The sequence below is a fragment of the Carcharhinus amblyrhynchos genome, chromosome 23, assembly GCF_965287045.1.
Source record: "Carcharhinus amblyrhynchos chromosome 23, sCarAmb.v2.hapA, whole genome shotgun sequence".
Taxonomy (NCBI): domain Eukaryota; kingdom Metazoa; phylum Chordata; class Chondrichthyes; order Carcharhiniformes; family Carcharhinidae; genus Carcharhinus; species Carcharhinus amblyrhynchos.
Window position 1 is genome coordinate 17,588,422 of NC_137346.1, and position 18,220 is coordinate 17,606,641.

Genomic DNA, 18,220 nt, shown 5'->3' on the forward strand with positions numbered 1-18,220 from the left:
TGGCAAAAGCCAAACTGAACATTAGTGGATAGGTTATTGCTAAGCAAATGCCTCTTGACTGCACTGTTGATGCCCCCTTCCCTCACTTTACTGATGATTGACAGTAGGCTGATGGGGTGGTAATTGACCAGGTTGGATTTCTCTTGCTTTGTGCACACAGGACACATTTGGGCAATTTTCCACATTGCTGGGCAGATGCCTCTGTTGTAGCTATACGGAAACAGCTTAACCAGTGGCAAAGCTAGTTCTGGAGTACTATTGCTGGAATATTGTCAGCGCTCATAGCCTCTGTAGTATCCAGTACCTTCAACTGTTTCATTTTTTGATATCTCATGGGGTTATTGAATTGGCTGAAGACTGACACCTGTATTGCTGGGACCTCTGAAGGAGGTCAAGTTGGATCATTCATTCGACACTTCTGGCTGAAAATTGTTGTGAATGCTTCAGTCATATCATATGATGGTTGGGCTCCCCCATCGTTGAGGATGAGGATGTTTATGGAGCCTCCTCCTTCTGAGAGTTATTTAGTTGTCTAATGCCATTCACTTCTGGGTGTGGCAGGAGTCCAGATCTTAGATCTGGTTCATTGGTTGTAGGATTGCTTAGCTGTCTATCACTTGCTGCTTATGCTGTTTGGCATGCAAGGAGTCCATTGTTGTAGCTTCACCAGGTTGACACTTCATTTTTAGGTCTGCCTGGTGCTGTCCTGACATGCCCTTCTGCAGTTCACTGAAGCAGAGTTGATCTCCTGGCTTGGTGATAGTGGTAGAGTGCGGGATATGCCAGACCATGAGGTTATGGATTGTTAAAGGATACAATTCTGTTGCTGTTGGCCCACAGTGAATCATGGATGCCTAGTCTCAAATTACTAGATCTGTCTGAAGTCTATTCCAGTTAACAATGGTAACGCCATATGACAGTGGAGGGTATTCTGACTTCACCTCCACAAGGATCCTGCGGTGGTCAATCAATACCATCAAGGAGAGATGCATCTGCAGCAGGTAGGTTGGTGACGATGAGGTCAAGTATATTTTTCTCTCTTGTAGGTTTCCTCACCACCTGCCACAGATCCAGTCTAACAGCAATGTCCTTTAGGACTTGGCCAGCTTGGTTACCAGATCACTTTTGAAGTCCCCAACCCAGAATATATTCTGCACACTTGTCACTTTCAGTGCTTCCTCCAAATTGTGAGTACTGAGTCATCAACTGAGGGGGGAATGTATGTGATAATTAGCAAGAGGTTTCCTCGTCCATGTTTGACCTGATGCTAAGCGTCCTCTCAGAGTCAATATTTAGTACTTCAAGGACAAGTCTCTTCCGACTGTATACCACTGTACCACCCACTAGATCTGCCCTGCCTGTGGGACAGGACATACCCAGTGAAGGTGACAGTGCACCCGTGACATTAACTGTAAGGTATAATTCCAATGTCAGGCAGTTGCTTGACTAGTCATTGAGGCAGCACTCCCAATTTTGGCACGTCCCCAGATGTTAATGAGGGTTGTAGGGTCGATGGGGCTGGGTTTGCTGTTGTTGTTCCCAGTGCCTAGGTCAATGTTTGGTGGTCTTCTGGCTTTATTTCTTTTTGTAGACTTCATAGCAGTTTGACACAAATTGGCTTGCTAGACAGACCATTTCAGAGGATACTTAAGAATCAACCACATTGCTGTGGGTCAGGAGTCACATGCAAGTTATTCCTGGTAAGGACAGTAGATTTCCTTTCCTAAGGAGCATTAGTGAACGAGATTTTTTTTTAGTACAATCGACAATGGCTTCATGGTCATCCTTAGACTACTTAATCCCATATTTTGTATTGAATTCAAATTCCACCACCTACCATGGAAGCGTTCGAATGCAGGTCCCCAGAGCATTACACCGAGTCTCTGAATTATTAGTTCAGTGATGGTATCGCTATGTCAGTCCCTCCCCTCCACATGTGTACATGTTGTACAATGCTTGAGCATTAAAAGGGTTAAATTATTAAATCTGTGTGCTGGTAGGGGTACACGGGAAGCTGGTAGTTCTGGAAGGAAATATGCAATGAATTTTTAGAGCCGCAGTTTCAGAGTAATAAAAAAAATGGACAAAACATGGTGTAATCAGTGATGATTGAAACAGAATTAGCTGCAAGTCATTACATATTCAATACATCCCACACATTATGGGTCATCACTTGAAAGCCTCCTCCTATGTGCTTGTTGCTGAACATGCACCAAAAATACTTAACTGAATGGCTGGACAGTATAGCACATAAGATTCTGGGAAATGGATTAAATCAGCTTGCCTATTACGGTAGCACAGTGGTTAGCATTGCTGCTTCACAGCTCCATGAGGACTCATAGCATCAGGTCAAACATAGAACACTACAGCACAAACAGGTTTCGTGGCCTAATTCTGCTCCTATTTCTTATGGTCTTACGGAGAGGAGTGGTACAAATTTGTGCATGTTATGACTAAAATATAATGACAGCACCTAGGTATCCTGACAAGAGACTTGAGGCAAATGAGATTTAACACCTGGCAACTAGAATATGCAATGCACCAAAACAATTAAATGGAGTATGTACAAAACCCTTGTAACCATGCTCAATATAGGAGCAATGAAAGGCATTACTGCTTTGCATCAGTTTCTTAATCTGCAATTTAGACCTTGGCTGCATACCAGACTACGAAAATGACACTTTTATATATAAAAAAAAACAAATGTGGTTAAGACCCTAAACTACAGTCTTGTGTTGGCAAGCTTAATGGAATTTCCTGTCGTTTTGCAAGATTTTTGACTCTCAGCAGAAATATGTTGCAATATACAGGCACTATTGATTTTGGGATCAATTCAAAAACTTTGAGTTTCCATCAACAGAAGAGTTAAATTTCTGGTTTATTGTCTGAACTCCGCAGCACAATCAATCTATACTTTGGTGGGGAGCACAGTGTCAAAGGGCATTAGCATTAAGAATAGAAACGGGCAGAGCTGACCACGGTCCACATTAATCATTAAGTTTTTAACACTAAAGTTAATTCAAAGCATCGGTTAATCTAGAAAAGTGACCAAAAGTTGAAACCTTCTGCTTTGTTCAGGACTAGTCAATCGGAGATGAAGTTAGATGGGCAATAACTTGCTTACTTGCCTCCACCTACAATATAAAGTGCAGCAATTCCATAGGGAAACCGGCCACTGCATCTTAGCTGCTGTTACAGAATTTCAGTTAGAAAAGATTATTTGATGGAAAGCATCATTTCTGAAGATTTGCAATAGATAATCAGTGATAGAAACGGCATTATTTACTAGGAATGAAGGAATTTATTGCAGATTTCTTTAGATACTCAGCATCAGCAGGTTTGAGGCAATATGTATTTGAAAGCACGTTGATACGTATCACCATTCACCATACCAGTCTTGTTTCTTTTCATAAACTTAGTTTAAAGTTTTAGTGTCGCAAGTAGGCTTACATTAACACTGCAATGAAGTTACTGTGAAAATCTCCTAGTCGCCACACACTAGCGCTGTTCAGGTACATTGAAGGAGAATTTAGCATGGTCAATGCACCTAAACAGAACGTTTTTCGGACTGTGGGAGGGAACTGGAGCACCCAGAGAAAATCCACGCAGACACAGAGAGAATGTGCAGACAGTAACCAAGACAGGAATCGAACCCACTGTGCTAACAGTTCCAGCAGATCTGTTGATATACAATGCATTTAATTAATGTGAATTTAGGACGTGCATCAACTACATTCGTGGGAAAATTGTCCTAAGTCCTGCAACCTGAAAATTAAATTAATAAATTGTGCAAAGTAATGTTCTAAATCTAACAGGCAATCTTTCAGTTCATGCATCAAAAGAATTTAACCGAGGTTTGAAAATGAAGGCATGCATGACCCAAACTTTACTTTAAATCTCTATCAATATAAAATCAGAGTTGCATTAGTTTGCCAACATTTAGTTCCAACATTAACAGAATGAGGGCTCTGTGCCAACACTTTTAAGTTGTACTGTATCAGAAACTAAACATTCAACCTAGTTATGTAACAAAGTAAGACATTTATTGAGTCCGAATGAAGCTTCTTGCTCAAAAACAATAAAAATTTGTGATGAGAAAAATTTGTTTATAAATGGATCGATCGCTAACTAATGAGACAGCCATATTCATTTTACTACACAGTCACCTTCCTCGATTTTCCCCAGCCATCCAGCTTGATGCACGTGTTACAAAGGTGGAAAGTAAGAGTTTCAATGAGCTAATTTCAGCTGGAAGGTCATGAAATTGCAGATTCTTGAAACATTATTTTGTCTCAGTTGTGCCATGAAAAGTCAAGAGTACGGACATTGAAAGACTTCTCACTGCAATAAGCAGCTGCCATAGCAAGGATATCATAGCTCGTTTCCAGTTTATTCTTCTAAAAAGTAATCAGCATGGAGATGTGGCATCAAGTTGGATGTTTGGGGGAAACCGAGAGAGATGATTGAGTAGTAAAATGAATACAGTTGTTTTGTCAGTTAGTGCACAATCCATTTGCAAGCAATTTTTGTAACTTTTTTTGTCACAAATTCTTGTTTTTTTGAGCAAGAGGCTTCATATGGCTTCGATAAGTATGTTGCTGCTGTTGTTCACAATCAAGAAACAAACTAGATGTACAAAAGGCAATTTCAAATCCTCCATCAACTTATCCAACTTAAAATCACGCAAGCTGTCAAGATCACACTTCTCACCTTTGCTCGGTTGTTTCTGGCTGATGATGCGTTTCGGTGTAACTCAGCGTCTGTGTCCTCATCGGAAGCTACACTATCATAATCATGCTGATCATCACCAAAGTCACTATCAGGGCGATCGTTCTGGTTCCGCAGAAGATAGTCAATATTTTCTGGGTAAAAACAAGGCAGCTTAGGCTTGCATTTGCAGCATTGTTTATTTTGCTAGTGTTTAAAGGGCTAAGTTAATCATCTCACACAGATGCATAGAATACAAATAAAAAATTAGCATTGTACCACTGTGTGGTACTGAATAGATATATTCTGCAAGCAGAATGGGAAAGTTTGCCAGTCAATCCACTTCAGTCAATGTTTCTCCAAGCAACCCATTACACACAGATCCAGCAACATGTCAGCAACTCTAAAACCTGGGGAATGATTTTAGAGAACATGCAGAGGGTTTGAGGTACAGGCAGCTGTTAATAGCCTTCTGAAAGAATCCAGGAAAGAAACAGAAACAAACTACCCAAGTCTAATGAGAAACACTAAGTTTTCTTTTAACAACTTGTGTAAAAGTTAGAAAGAGACTGTCAGAAAAGAAGAAAGCACATCAAAAATCTCTTAATGGATAAATGTATTAAATCTTGACCACTTTTTGATCAAAAGCGCTAGTGTGATTGATTGGTTGGTTTTGATTCACTGTAATTGCACACTAAGTTTTTTGGGGTGGCATGAGGAAGAGCTACTTTAAATACAAAGTCCTTTCCCTCATCACTTCAGATATCTTCAAAAGTGAATTTCTCCATTTTCTTTAAAATTTGTCCTCAGTATGTGGTCAATGGCATATTTATTGTCCACTTGTCATTGCCTTGACATGGTGGTGACTAGGTCACTTTCCTGAATCGCTGCAGTCCTTGCGGTGATGGTACTCCCACAATGCTCCTTGGAAGAGAATTAGATTTCAATGCAGGAACAATGATATTTGTCCCAGTCAGAATGTTGAGAAACTTGCAGAGGAAAAACATTCCCTGATCTTGCTGCTCTTCTCAGTGGCTGAGGTTTGTGGGCTAGGAGGTCAGTGTGGAGAGACAAGTGCTGCAGTGGATCATTTGATAGCTCATGCTCAAACGGGTTAAGTGGTGGAGAGTTGAATATCAAGCTTAACAGCAGGGGTGTCAATCAAGCACACTGGGCTATATCCTGAATGGTGTTGTTGCTGCATTATTTGGGCAAGTGGAGAGTACCCAACCAAGAGTTTTAATTTCTGACTTGTGGATAGTTTTTTAAGGATGCAGGAGATAAGCCACTGAGTACTTAGTCTCTGTCTCATCAAGGTATTGCTATTCAGGTCTAGTAAAGATTCTAATTAATGGTATTGCTGAATATATTGGATGATACAGCTGTGGCAGTTCAGTTGTTCATTTTGCGAAAGACATACTTTTCATAGATATTGTCAGCCAGGGTACAAAATGGCTTCAATATTCTTGGTTTTTGTTACAGTTGATCAAAGGGACAGGGAGGAAGGGGATGGGAAGCAGTGTCTTGAAACAAGTTATTGCTCCCGTTTTGATCATTATCTAGAATGGCAGTGCTGGATGAAGGTGCAAGGATATCTAGAAAGATCAAGACCTAGTGACAGCCATGTATTATGTAAACAAAATACCACACAATGATTCTACTGATGTGTGATCCTGTGGAATAAAAATTGCTCATGCAGCATTTACAACTTTTCAAATTGCAGCTTTTCATTTGCATGAAAATTTGGTGATTGACTTCTTGAACAGCTGCCTCTGATCACCTACCAACTTTTGGCCTCGTTCTCAAAGGTTCTCACATTTGCAATACATTGCATGCCACTGAACTCGGAACATCAGATGAATCAGTGTGGAAAGGTACTATGTGGGGAAGGCAGGGAACCGAGTCATCCTCGGAGTATTCATACACGCCTCCAGACAGCTTTCTTAAGAAAGGATTTTCAGTGGTGCTGCAGAACATGGTCTGTCCACTGTATCTCTCTTTTGTGAACCAAAGACTAATAATGTAAGAAATGAGGGAATTAAATACCTTTAAAAAGAGAGTTTTAACATAGCATTAATATGGAAAAAAAAGTCAGTGAATTATGCTCCTTTCTGTCCAATATGTCTAAATATTTTCGAACTGCCACACTGATATTTAAAGCTTACGTTAGTTCTCTGACAGGAATATGAGGAGAGTGCCACAATGTGAGCACTAGGGGGCTCAAAGGCTGCTCATCTCCTAATTTGGCAATGTTCCCTCCCACCCAATCACAATACCCCTCAAAGACATTCCAGCAAAGTGTGCCACATAAAAAGGGTAGTGAAAATAAACGTCTCACTGCACTACAATGTATCCAAAATGATTTTAAACTAAATTTTGAAACAAATAACTTGAATAAACATTGCAAGATACTGGAAAAGCAGCAGAAATACCAAATAAGCTACATCATCATTCCTTCGCTCCTCATTAAATATACCAGGTCTAGACTGGTTAATACAAGTATCTTCACAAAACTTTTCTATTTTGTCCGACCATTAACAAGGTTTAACATACCTACTCCTGTAGTTAATTTCATGTTGTCAATAATTATGCAAAGTTAATGATTAAGTCATTGTATAGATATATAAACTTTAACAGTTTAAAAAGTTAAGTACATTAGCTTAAAGGTTTTAAATGGTTACTTACCAATTGGACTACCTAGTGTCTTTCCATGCTGCCTTCTCTTTGCATCACTAAGAATATCAATAATCAGGGTCGCAAACTCCCGGGCATTAAACCTGGCAAGTTTTTGCCGTCCCTGAAAAGAATAATGTCAAAGATTGTGAATAATTAATTGACAAGAGGTCTTGTTATAAGTTCTTCAGCTCGAATTGAAGAGAGAGGCTGTCTTCTCTGTTAATTTTTTCTCCTCTTGTTTCTTGTCTGGCCGCAGTCTGCTGACCCACTTTCAAATAGTTTTTAAACCACACAGTCAAAGTAACCAATGATCATTGGGATCACTTGAACCCAGCTGGGGAAATATGCAAGGCGTGCCAGCAGCTAAGCCAATCAGAAGACACTGAAAATATTTCAAAGCAGGGGGAAAAAAATACCAAAAATTCGACACAGACCACAGGGCCGGAGCATGCCAAGGAATAAACTGTTCATTGTTAAAAATAGATCAGAATTTTTTCCTCATTTATAGTGCACAAGCATACAGCGGAATGTGGACAGAAAAGAGAATGCAAAGTCACTATAATTTTTCGCTGATTTTGCTGACCTGCTGCTATTCATTGTCAATCCAACTCCAAACAGAACAGTAACAGTACCCATTTCCCTTTGTATCAAAATTTTTTTTGAAGAAAATGACCTCAGTTTTAAAACATCTTTGTAGACACTGATTGAAAACCATTCTCCGCATTCTACTGCAGCAGCATTACATTTTGTACAGATGAGCTGCGTAGAAACATGTGAAAAGTAATACACAGCATCTGGTATGAACGTGGTTTTAAACAAAATGCACACAAAAAGTGAGACCATCAAAAGACAAGTGGCAGAATATTGTTACCTTAATTAACTTAAACTGGCAGCTGCCATAAGTGCAGGATCCTCAGAAACTTTGAAACCAACTTCAACCTGGTACACTCAAAATGTTTATGAGGCAATATAATAGCTGGAGTTAACTGACAGAATAGGGATAATATTCTAGTGTTGCAGTTTTACTGCAACCACCAGGCTCAGACACACATGCAAAGTAGGCTTCAAGCTGACAGATCCAGGTTCTACTGACAGTTCACCTCACGTTAATTTCAACAATGAACAGTTCTATGCTTGTGCTTGAACACGTGCCGAGCTCTGCACTCCAGCAGGTAATGTTTACTGTTGAGAATTTGGGCTGAGTATCCATTTTCCCCCAGTAATAAAGTAATGAAAAGTAACTGTATGAGGTGTCCAGGACCATCGGGAAGCTTTGAGTTATATCTCTTTAGTACAAAATCAAAATGGCAACCATCTTTTCACTGTCAAATAACAATTGTCATTACTGCACACAGTGGCCACCTGAATTCAAAGCAACACAACCATTTTTGGATGATGGGAACTTGGAAAAACACTGCTTCAAAAAAATTACATTTATATGGTATTTTCGACAAAAGCCCCAATGGTAATTAAAAAATAATGGACACCAAGCCAGGCTGGAAATAGTTTTAAAAGTTTATTTATTAGTGTCACAAGTAGGCTTACATTAACACTGCAGTGAGGTTACTGTGAAGATCTTCTGGTTGCCACATTCCACTGCCTGTTCAGGTACACTGAAGGAGAATTTAACATGGCTAATGCACCTAATCAGCATGTCTTTCGGACTGCGGGAGGAAACCCACATGGACAGTGACCCAAGCTGGGAATCGAACCTAGGTCTCTGGCGCTGAGGCAGCAATGCTAACTACTGTGCTAACCACTAGGAGGGATAACCAAAAGGGTGATTGAGAAGGTGAGTTCTAAGGAAGGTGTTAAAGGAGAGAGGGAGGTAGAAAGGCAGAGGGGTTTAAGAAAGGAAACTTAAGAGTATGAGGCCTATCCGGTTGTTGGCAGTTTGTTGGTGTGGAGTTTGCACAGGTGGTTGGGAGGGGTGTGGGGTGGCAGTGATGAAGCCATCAATAGATTGAAACAGGAGAATGCGTGATTTATATGGTGGTGGTGGGGATCAGGAGCCAAGGTAAGTCAGTGAGAACAGGAATGGGTGATGAGTGAATGGCAGTTGGTGTGGGATACAATACAGGCAGCAGAATGAGAATATTTGATATTTAAAAAGGGAGGAGCAGCTAAGAGCACAGTGGTATTGCCACAACTGAGGGTGACAAAAGAATGGAAGAGGTTTGCAGCAGCAGATAAATTGCGATAGAGGCAGCAACTTGTGACATTAGAGATTGAAGACAGTCTTTAAATAGGATAGAATATGGGGTCACGAATGTAATACAGATTCAAATAGGATGGTAAGATTGCAAGCGGACTGGGTCAGCCTGAGGCAATAGCTGGGGATAAGGCAGGCATTAGTGATAAAATACAAGATTTGCAGCAGGAAGCTTCAGACTTTCCAATGTTTAAACAGAGAAAATTGTGGATCATTAGTGATGAGACGTCTGATCAGCAGTCTGACAGAGTGGAGTCACAATGGTGAAGTTAAGCTGGATGCCAATAGCATATGTGGATAATGATGAGGAGGGGGAAGAACAGCCATTGCTGGAGATGCTTGGCTGTGAACCAAACAAGGCAGTGATCCTGAGATATAGACATTGCAGGAGGGGATGGTGTGACTGATCTCAGACTATCGAGTAGTTGAGGAGAGTGGAGGTAAGAAAATGCACCATGGACAAAATAATTTATAATTTCAGCTTATGTTAATTTGGTGTGGTGACAGGGTGGGGAACTGATCAGAGAAATTCAAACATGGATGCATATTTGGGAACTGGTGACACTTTCAAGGATTTGCGGGGAAGAATAGTCTGTAAAGATAGAGATTGAAGAGTTTTTTGAGGAGGAAATGATGATAGCCATCTTGGAAGGAAGCATGAGGAAAATAGTACTTGTGGGGGTGGGGGGGGGGGTGCCTTTACAATGTCTGTTAGCATGGGGCCTAGGGAAGGGAGGTTATAGACCAGCAGTCTCATTAGAATCAGAGGTGAGCCTCAGAGACAAAATAGGCTCAGAATAAAAACTCAGGTTTGGGACAAGAGCTTTGATCTGGTCCGTTGGTTGCGAGATTACTTAGCTATATCCACTTTGCTGCTTCCACTTTACAATACACAACTGTATTATCTTGCATAACTGGTCAGGGCATGTAGCCCTGTTTTGCAATTTGACCAAGTTGGGATCGTGTTTTTAGGTATGCCTAGTGCTGTTGTTGGCCTTTCTCCTACATTCCTCGATGAACCTGGGTTAGTCCCCAGGTTTGTTAACAGCAGAATGAGGGGTTGCCAGGCCTTGAGGTTATGGATTATGGTAAAATTGCTGAAGCCCCAACAAACAATAGTGTGTCTATAGACTGTCCTTTATGTAGAAATATGCCCCAAAACATTTCAGAGTTGTAATCTCAGAAAGACAAGGAAAACCAGATAGCTCATACCTTCAGGCAGTCTTCAATAAGGATCACTATAAGAGATTACCATAGAAACCATGTAGGAATTTAAGGTAAGACTTGAATATGGATTAGCAATTGGTTGTAAGGAATACCCATGGGAATGTGCAGGAGTGGAGCAGGCCAGGTTTACTCTTGAAGCTCAGACCCGATTCAAACAATGTTAAATGACTTGGGATTCAGAAATCCAATGCAAACTGATCACATCAGCAGATGGTACTAAACAAAGGTGGAATGGCTGGTGAAGCAAAGAAAAGCCATCAAGTCACAGCTGCCACAAGGAGCTAGAATCTGCGCAGGAATAAATACCTGTGCAATCATATACAAAGTGAGAGGTACCATACATTAGAACAAAAAATGCTGGCAAAAATATATTCTGAATGATGCAAGAACAGTTAAACATGTAGAAGTAAATTTAATGATGAAGATAGATTCAAATTTTGATAACATCAAATTGCCACAGAGCAACAACAGATGAACAGAATGCTGATTTATGTTACTAGATTGGAACAGTACAAGTCAGGAATTGTATGCTATCATGGTCAGATGCACGTTGAGCACTGCTGTTTAGTTTCAATCACATTAAAGCCATGGTGCAACATAAGGAGTTAATATCTTGGTGCAAAGAATTCAGTTCAGAGGAAAGATTAGAAAAAGTTGGACAAACTGCTTGAACAAAAACTGCTGATTGTTGATCTTATAGAAATATGAATATTACACTTGGCAAAGCTAGAGCATTACAACAAGCTGAGATAAGACATAAATTGGACACCCTAAAGATAATTTAGGATAAACATCAGCAAGAACTTCAAGCAGAAAATAATCAACATTGCAGCAGTCATTTGGATCACGTTGTGTAGACAAAACTATGGATTCATTCTCGGTCCAGTTGGAGGATGTGATGTGGAAAGGCCAAATTAAAATATCTGAATAGATGAACTGAATGTTCTCCCTCAATTGTATTATCTTGCAGAACTGGACATGAAAAGACTGCATTCTTCCTGTGAAATATCAACTTACCTACATATGCAATTGTACAGCATTTGTAACCACACTGCAATAGAGAACATTCTGAAACTATGATGAACATAACAAATAAACACAAAGGACTCCAACTGACTCCCTGATTAAAGTAGACAGGCTGAGGAGATTCATGATGGAAAAGCAAGGGGCAAAAGGGAGGGAGGAATTTAAAATAATCACAATCACTAGAGAAAAATTACTAGGAAAGCTAATGGAATAACAGCTGATGTTTGATGGCCTGCATCAGAGGGTCTTGGAAGGAAGTGATTGCAGAGATAGCAGATGCATCTTCCAAAACTCCCTAGATTCTGGAAAAGTCCCAACAAGTCAGAAAACGGCAAAAGTAGTCCTTCTATTCAAGGAGGGTGGGAGACTAAAAGCAGGAAACTGTAGGCCAGTTAGCCAAACATCTGTCCTTGGGAAAATGATAAAATCCATTATTAAGGTGGTAGGAGCAGGACATTTAGAAAATCATAATACAATCGAGCAGAGTCAACATGATTGCGTGAAAGGGAAATGGTGTTTGACAAATTAGAGTCGAGGACGTAACAAGCAGGGTGAGTGAAGGGGACCTGGTAGATGTGGTGCATTTGAATTTATAAAGCTAGTCAATAAGGTGCTGCATAAGATAACAACAGCTCATGGTGTTGGGATGATAGATGTGGGCAAACATTTGGCAAATGGAGTATAATGTGGCCAAGTGCGAGGTTCTCCATCCTGGCAGGAAGAATAGAAAAGCAGAATATTATTTAAATAGAGAGAGACACTGCAGAATGCTATGAAAAAATAGGATCTGGCCGTCCTTTTACATGGAATCACAAAACGTTAGCATGCAGTTACATAAGTAATTATGAAGGTTAATAGAACATTGGCTCTTATTGCAAGGGGGATGGAGTATAAAATTAGGGAAGTCTTACTGAAATTAATTATTGTTGAGATTACAGCAAGGGTACTGTGCAGAATTTTGGACTCTTTACATTTGGAAGCAGTTCAGAGAAGTTTCACTAGATTGAGTCCTGGAAAGAAGTTCTGAGACGAAAGGAGGTGATCTTACTGAAAAAACCCAAAAGATTCTGAGAAACTTTGACAGGTGCATTCAGAGAGGATGTTTCCCCTTGTGGGGAAATCTAGAGTTAGGGGACACAGTATAAAAATAAGGGGCACCCCATTCAAGATGCAAATGAGGAGTTTATTCTCGGAGAATTTTAGCCTTTGGTATTCTTTTCCACAGACAGTAGCGGAGGTTGGGTTATTGATATGTGCAAGGCAGAGTTTGCCAGATTTTTGATCAAGAAGAGAGTTAAAGGGGGCAGGCAGAAAGTGGGCACAACGCAATTGACCATCTTATGAATGGCAAAGTAGGTTTAATGGGCTGAATGGCTACTTCTGCACCTATTTGTGATCTTATGAAAGCTGAATGCTCAAAATTTTTATCTAGCTTCAATGATATTTGTATCTCTGCTAGTTCAAAACAATTGTCATCAATAACATGTTCTAAAGACAATCAGCTGACTTCTTTTAAGAATACAAAAACCTCACTTGTAGCTAGTCTTCAGAGGAGCTCATTTATTATTTTTAGCACAGCATTTCATTATTAAAATATGCTACTTTGGGGAAATCATTTTTGTAGTCATAAGATTCTAGAAAAAGCTATGTGCATTTTAAAAGCTATCAAGGTCACTGAATACTCTATGGGCTGAGGAAAAACTTGAAATCAAATCTAAATATATTGAAAACAGAAACCATAAAGCTTATAGAATATTAAACATTCATAAAAACAACTTGTTTTTCTAAAGCACTGTGATTTAGGACTTTCATTTTGAAAAGAGTTATAAACAGGATATACAAAAGCTGTAGTATTTGTTGCATGTCATTTCACTGTTTATCCCTATAATACACTGTGGCTTCAAATGTTTTAGAAACTGTTCACTGGGAATCGCCCACAAATGTTTAACCTTCATCGCAACGTATTATTTAGAAAGATAGATTTTTGGAAGCAACTTCCCAACCACTAAAATGATGAACTGAAACAAACGATAGTGTGTTGTCAGTAACAATATATTAAGGTATAGTAACAGGACAGCAACAGCATATCCTCCTCATACCACTTTCACATCAGTGCCTACTCCAATAGTTGGTTATAACTGTGCTCCCTTCCTTTCTCCAGTTGGTTATTATTTTCAACCCCCCATCCTTTAAAGCTGTCACTTAACATCCCAAAGCCACTATCGCACCTACCACCTATAAGTGCTGTGAAGTTCTTGGCAGTAGAGACGATATACTCCCAATAGGTGGATAAAATGGTTGTTTGGGAAACAAAAACATCTTCCCCAACTTTTTACCTGCACTCACATCTCATGTTGGTCTATTGCTGAATAGATCGCAGTGGACCTTTCAGGAGCCAGTTATTCTTCATGAATAAGTATTTAACAGTCCACTTCAATTGGAAGCTATATGCTAAACTGGATTGTCAACACACAACATAAACACACTCCAAAAAGAGGGGAAACACTAGCCTGCACCCCAATCTCCATCCTCTGCTTTGCTGAAGTCAGTTGTAGTTCCACAACATTTTCAGCTGAGATGTAGGATAAGAGTACAATGGGAAGTGGCTACAAAAAAAACATAAGTCACCAAGCATGTGGGCAGCAGTCAGACTTGGGGGCTAGGGAAGGGTAGTATGTCTGCTGCTCCCCCCAGCAGAGTAAGGTCTCATATAAGTTTTGCTACGAGGGATTCTAATGAGGTCCTCAATGGGATGGCATTTGGAAGAATGTGGGCAACAATTGCACACCAAAATGTTTGGTACAATGTCAAACCTGTCAGACAGTTTTCTGTCTCTGTCAAAGAGCATGGAGCAGCCCAGCTCCCATTACTGCCACTCAGTGTCCTTGCCGTTGCACCTCAGCCAGCAATCCCAGGCTTCTGCTGCTAAGTATCCAAAGCTTGATGAATAATGGCTCAGAATACAAGAACAAGGAAGTTATGCTGTATAAGACACTAGTTAAAGCTTAGCTAGAATATTGTGTACAGTTCTGGATGCCACACTTAGGAAGAACGTGAATGCATTGCAGAGTGCAGAAGAGGTTTGGTTCCAGAGAAACTTCAGTTATGAAGACAGATTGGAGAAGTTACGACTGTTCCCTTTGGAGTGGAGAAGGCTAAGAAGAGAGCAGATAGTGTTCAAAATCATGAGGGTCTGGACAGAGTTGATAGGAAGAAACTTTTCCGACTCATAAAAAGACCTAGAATATGAGGGCACAGATTTAAAGCGATTTGCACAAAAAGCTTTTTCAGATACTTCAAGAAAATGATACAAACAGAAGTCTTTCTTTTGTGTCCTTTGCTCAGCCATGCACCACCCGATTAATGCAAAGTGGTCATCAAGATGGAGACACTTCATGCAAGATTTTAAATTGAGATGACGACCTCCACGCAGATTTTACACCCTATCTACCCAACTTTCCCATAAACCATGAATTTAGGAAATAAACTCTGGTGTTAGAGTGAAGTTTCCTCACTCACCCTCCCTCACCAAATCCCCTCATTTTCTTTTGCCAGATGTGTGTTAAATGGGGTAGTCATACCATATACTTCTAGCATTGAGAACCATTTTGCATCAGGGGATGACAAAATGCTAACCATTAACCATCTAGTTTCTATTGGAATTTAACTGGACTGAAATAGAATGCAATAATGCCAGTGCACACTTGTTGAATTTATCCTTCTCTTGAGGATTAGGCCACTCATATTTTACTGTTTTAAGCATTTTTGAGCCAAGTCTATTTTAGAAAGTTCAAATGTCAGCATATTTTTGCAGTTACATGGGAAATGAAGTGACAAGACCCCAGTGGCTTGACTTTTTGTGGGGAAGACTATGTAATGGAATCTAACAATCAAAGGAAATTGTTTCTTTTGCTGCAGTACGTCTGGAAAAGCACAAAGTTCAAATGTGCAACATATTAATTTCTCATGGTCAGCTTCCTGTTAAGAATTTAGTAGCAATACACTTCTATAGAATTGTTGTCAAGTACTTTGCAAATATGGTATAACTTACAAAATAAGTTTAGATCTAAAAAGCTAAACAGTTGGGTATCAAATCTGGGGAACAGTTAAAAATGACAAAAATGATAGCACAAAATATTTCACAGTCAAGTAGATAAATGAAGTGGCAAAACAAAATTAAGATCGAGAGACGTGTGTGCATGCTATTGAAACTACTTTAATATTCAACTGAAAGAGTAACAGTTTTTTTGGGTTATAAACAAGTAACTTGATGGTTTTAATCATTGATTACCAATTAATACAGCAGGCCAGTCTAGTCACCATAATGAGAAAACTTTCAGTACAGTGCCATCTCACTTCCATCAAAGACAAATATAAGCAAAGGGGCTCAATCAAGTTTGAAAACATTAAGACAAAATAGTGTCTGAAAAGACCTCATTAAGATGAGCAAGTGGCCCAGCTTGCTATAACGTGTAGCTTTGTATCTGTGATTTTAAACTCAGGAACATCCCAAATTTCAACTGCACTGTCAGGTGGGCTAGGCAGACATCATCAAAATCACAAAGTCTCACTCACACACCTTCCTAATGGCCAGTTTCACTGTAACAGGATGGGCAAAACTTAAAGAAACAACTGCAGCGTGAATTTGAAAACTTGAAACTGGCTGATGTCTCTTCTCTTTTACTCAACATTCATTCTTTCCTGTTATAATGTATAACATAATAGACACAAATATACATACAATACTTTAAGAAATATATGAGCTTTACATACATGCATTACCTTAGACATGATAAACACAAGCAAAAATATATATTCAACTGATACTCTTGTATTTTAACATACCTGGTTCCTAGTTGCAGAATATTCAGGATTGACCGGAAGGAAAGGCACAGCACTGCGCTCAGTCACTAATGTGCTATGATTCTGAGTGGCCAGCCACACTACAAATACAGCAAGACAATAATATCAGTGAGCATGAAACTGTCCATTGAAAATAGTATTTTACAAGCACCAGTGAACAGTGTGTGCTTTATAAACAAATAAGCTTGCCAGGGAAGTGCTCAGCTGGACAATTCATGCTTCTACTCTCCTACACCATTGCTTCTCGGCCTTTTGGCTAAAATCAAGTATAGTATCAACATGCTGCGCTTGGTTGAAGCCATTAGGTTACATTTCAGCTTCATTTGAAGCAATTTTTTAAAAGCGGCATCTCGGCCTTTTGGCTAAGTTGCAAATTAGATCAAGCCTTGGAGGAGCTGCTACACCTACTCCAATCAGCTTGGATCATGTAGATCAAGCCCAAGACAGGAGGTGAGAGCCCTGTCTTGTCAGCTTGGATTGGGAATATCCTGACTTGTTGGGACTCTGAATTGGCTTTAATTTGACTTGATTGGATTGGAATAAAATAAACAAAAAAAATTCTGCACAAGATGGCCCAAATGCAGGGATATTTTCTATTTTAGATCAATCCTAAAGATTTGTGATTTCCTTGTCCATTAAAGGATACTACCATGGAACAAGAGTAGTTTTGGATCTAGTAGGGCCCAAACTAAAAGAATCACACTATTATAGCTGCAAGCTAGCAATGTTAGTTTTGTCCCAGAATTTGGTGAGTACAATATGGACTGCACAAATTTGAAAAAAATGCTTGAATCCATCAAAGAAGAAATAGCAAGGCACCTTGAGAAGAATTGTTTGATAGAGCAGACGCAGCACGGATTCGTAAAGGGGAAGTCGTGTTTGACAAATTTATTGGAATTCTATGAGGATGTGACTCTTGTGGTAGACAGAGGGGAACCGGTGGATGTGGTGTTTCTCGATTTTCAAAAGGCGTTTGATAAGGTGCTGCACAAAAGGTTGCTTCGGAAGGTTAGGGGGCATGGAGTTGGGGGTAAGATGTTAGCGTGGATAGACGATTGGTTGTCTAATAGGAGGCAGAGAGTTGGTATCAATGGGTGCTATTCTGATTGGCGGTTGGTAACTAGTGGAGTGCCGCAGGGATCGGTGCTGGGGCCTCAGCTATTTACCATTTATATAGATGATCTGGAGGAGGGGGCTGAGTGTAAGGTGTTGAAATTTGCTGATGACACGAAGATAAGTGGAAAAGCAAATTGTGCGGAGGGTGTGGAAAGTCTGCAGAGGGATCTGGATCGGCTGAGTGAGTAGGCGAGGACCTGGCAGATGGAGTGCAATGTTAGCAAGTGTGAGGTTATCCACTTTGGCAGGAATAACAGGAGGGATTACTATTTAAAGGGCAAAAAGCTGCAGCATGCTACAGTGCAGAGGGACCTGGGGGTCCTTGTGCATGAGTCACAAAAACCCAGTCTGCAGGTGCAGCAAGTGGTCAAGAAGGCGAATAGGATGCTGGCC

The 18,220-nt window shown here is 40.0% G+C and overlaps 1 protein-coding gene across 6 annotated transcripts in view; it reads right to left on the reverse strand.

The window, feature by feature from the left end:
* Positions 1-18,220, reverse strand: part of git1 (G protein-coupled receptor kinase interacting ArfGAP 1) — a 190,869-nt gene that overhangs the window by 27,764 nt on the left and 144,885 nt on the right. For all 6 annotated transcript variants that reach the window (XM_080210843.1, XM_080210845.1, XM_080210842.1 and 3 more), the window contains 3 exons: positions 16,694-16,791; positions 7,393-7,504; positions 4,711-4,862 (listed from right to left, as the gene is read on the reverse strand). In XM_080210843.1, the coding sequence (XP_080066969.1) occupies positions 4,711-4,862; positions 7,393-7,504; positions 16,694-16,791 (362 nt within the window). The remainder of the gene's footprint in view (positions 1-4,710; positions 4,863-7,392; positions 7,505-16,693; positions 16,792-18,220) is intronic.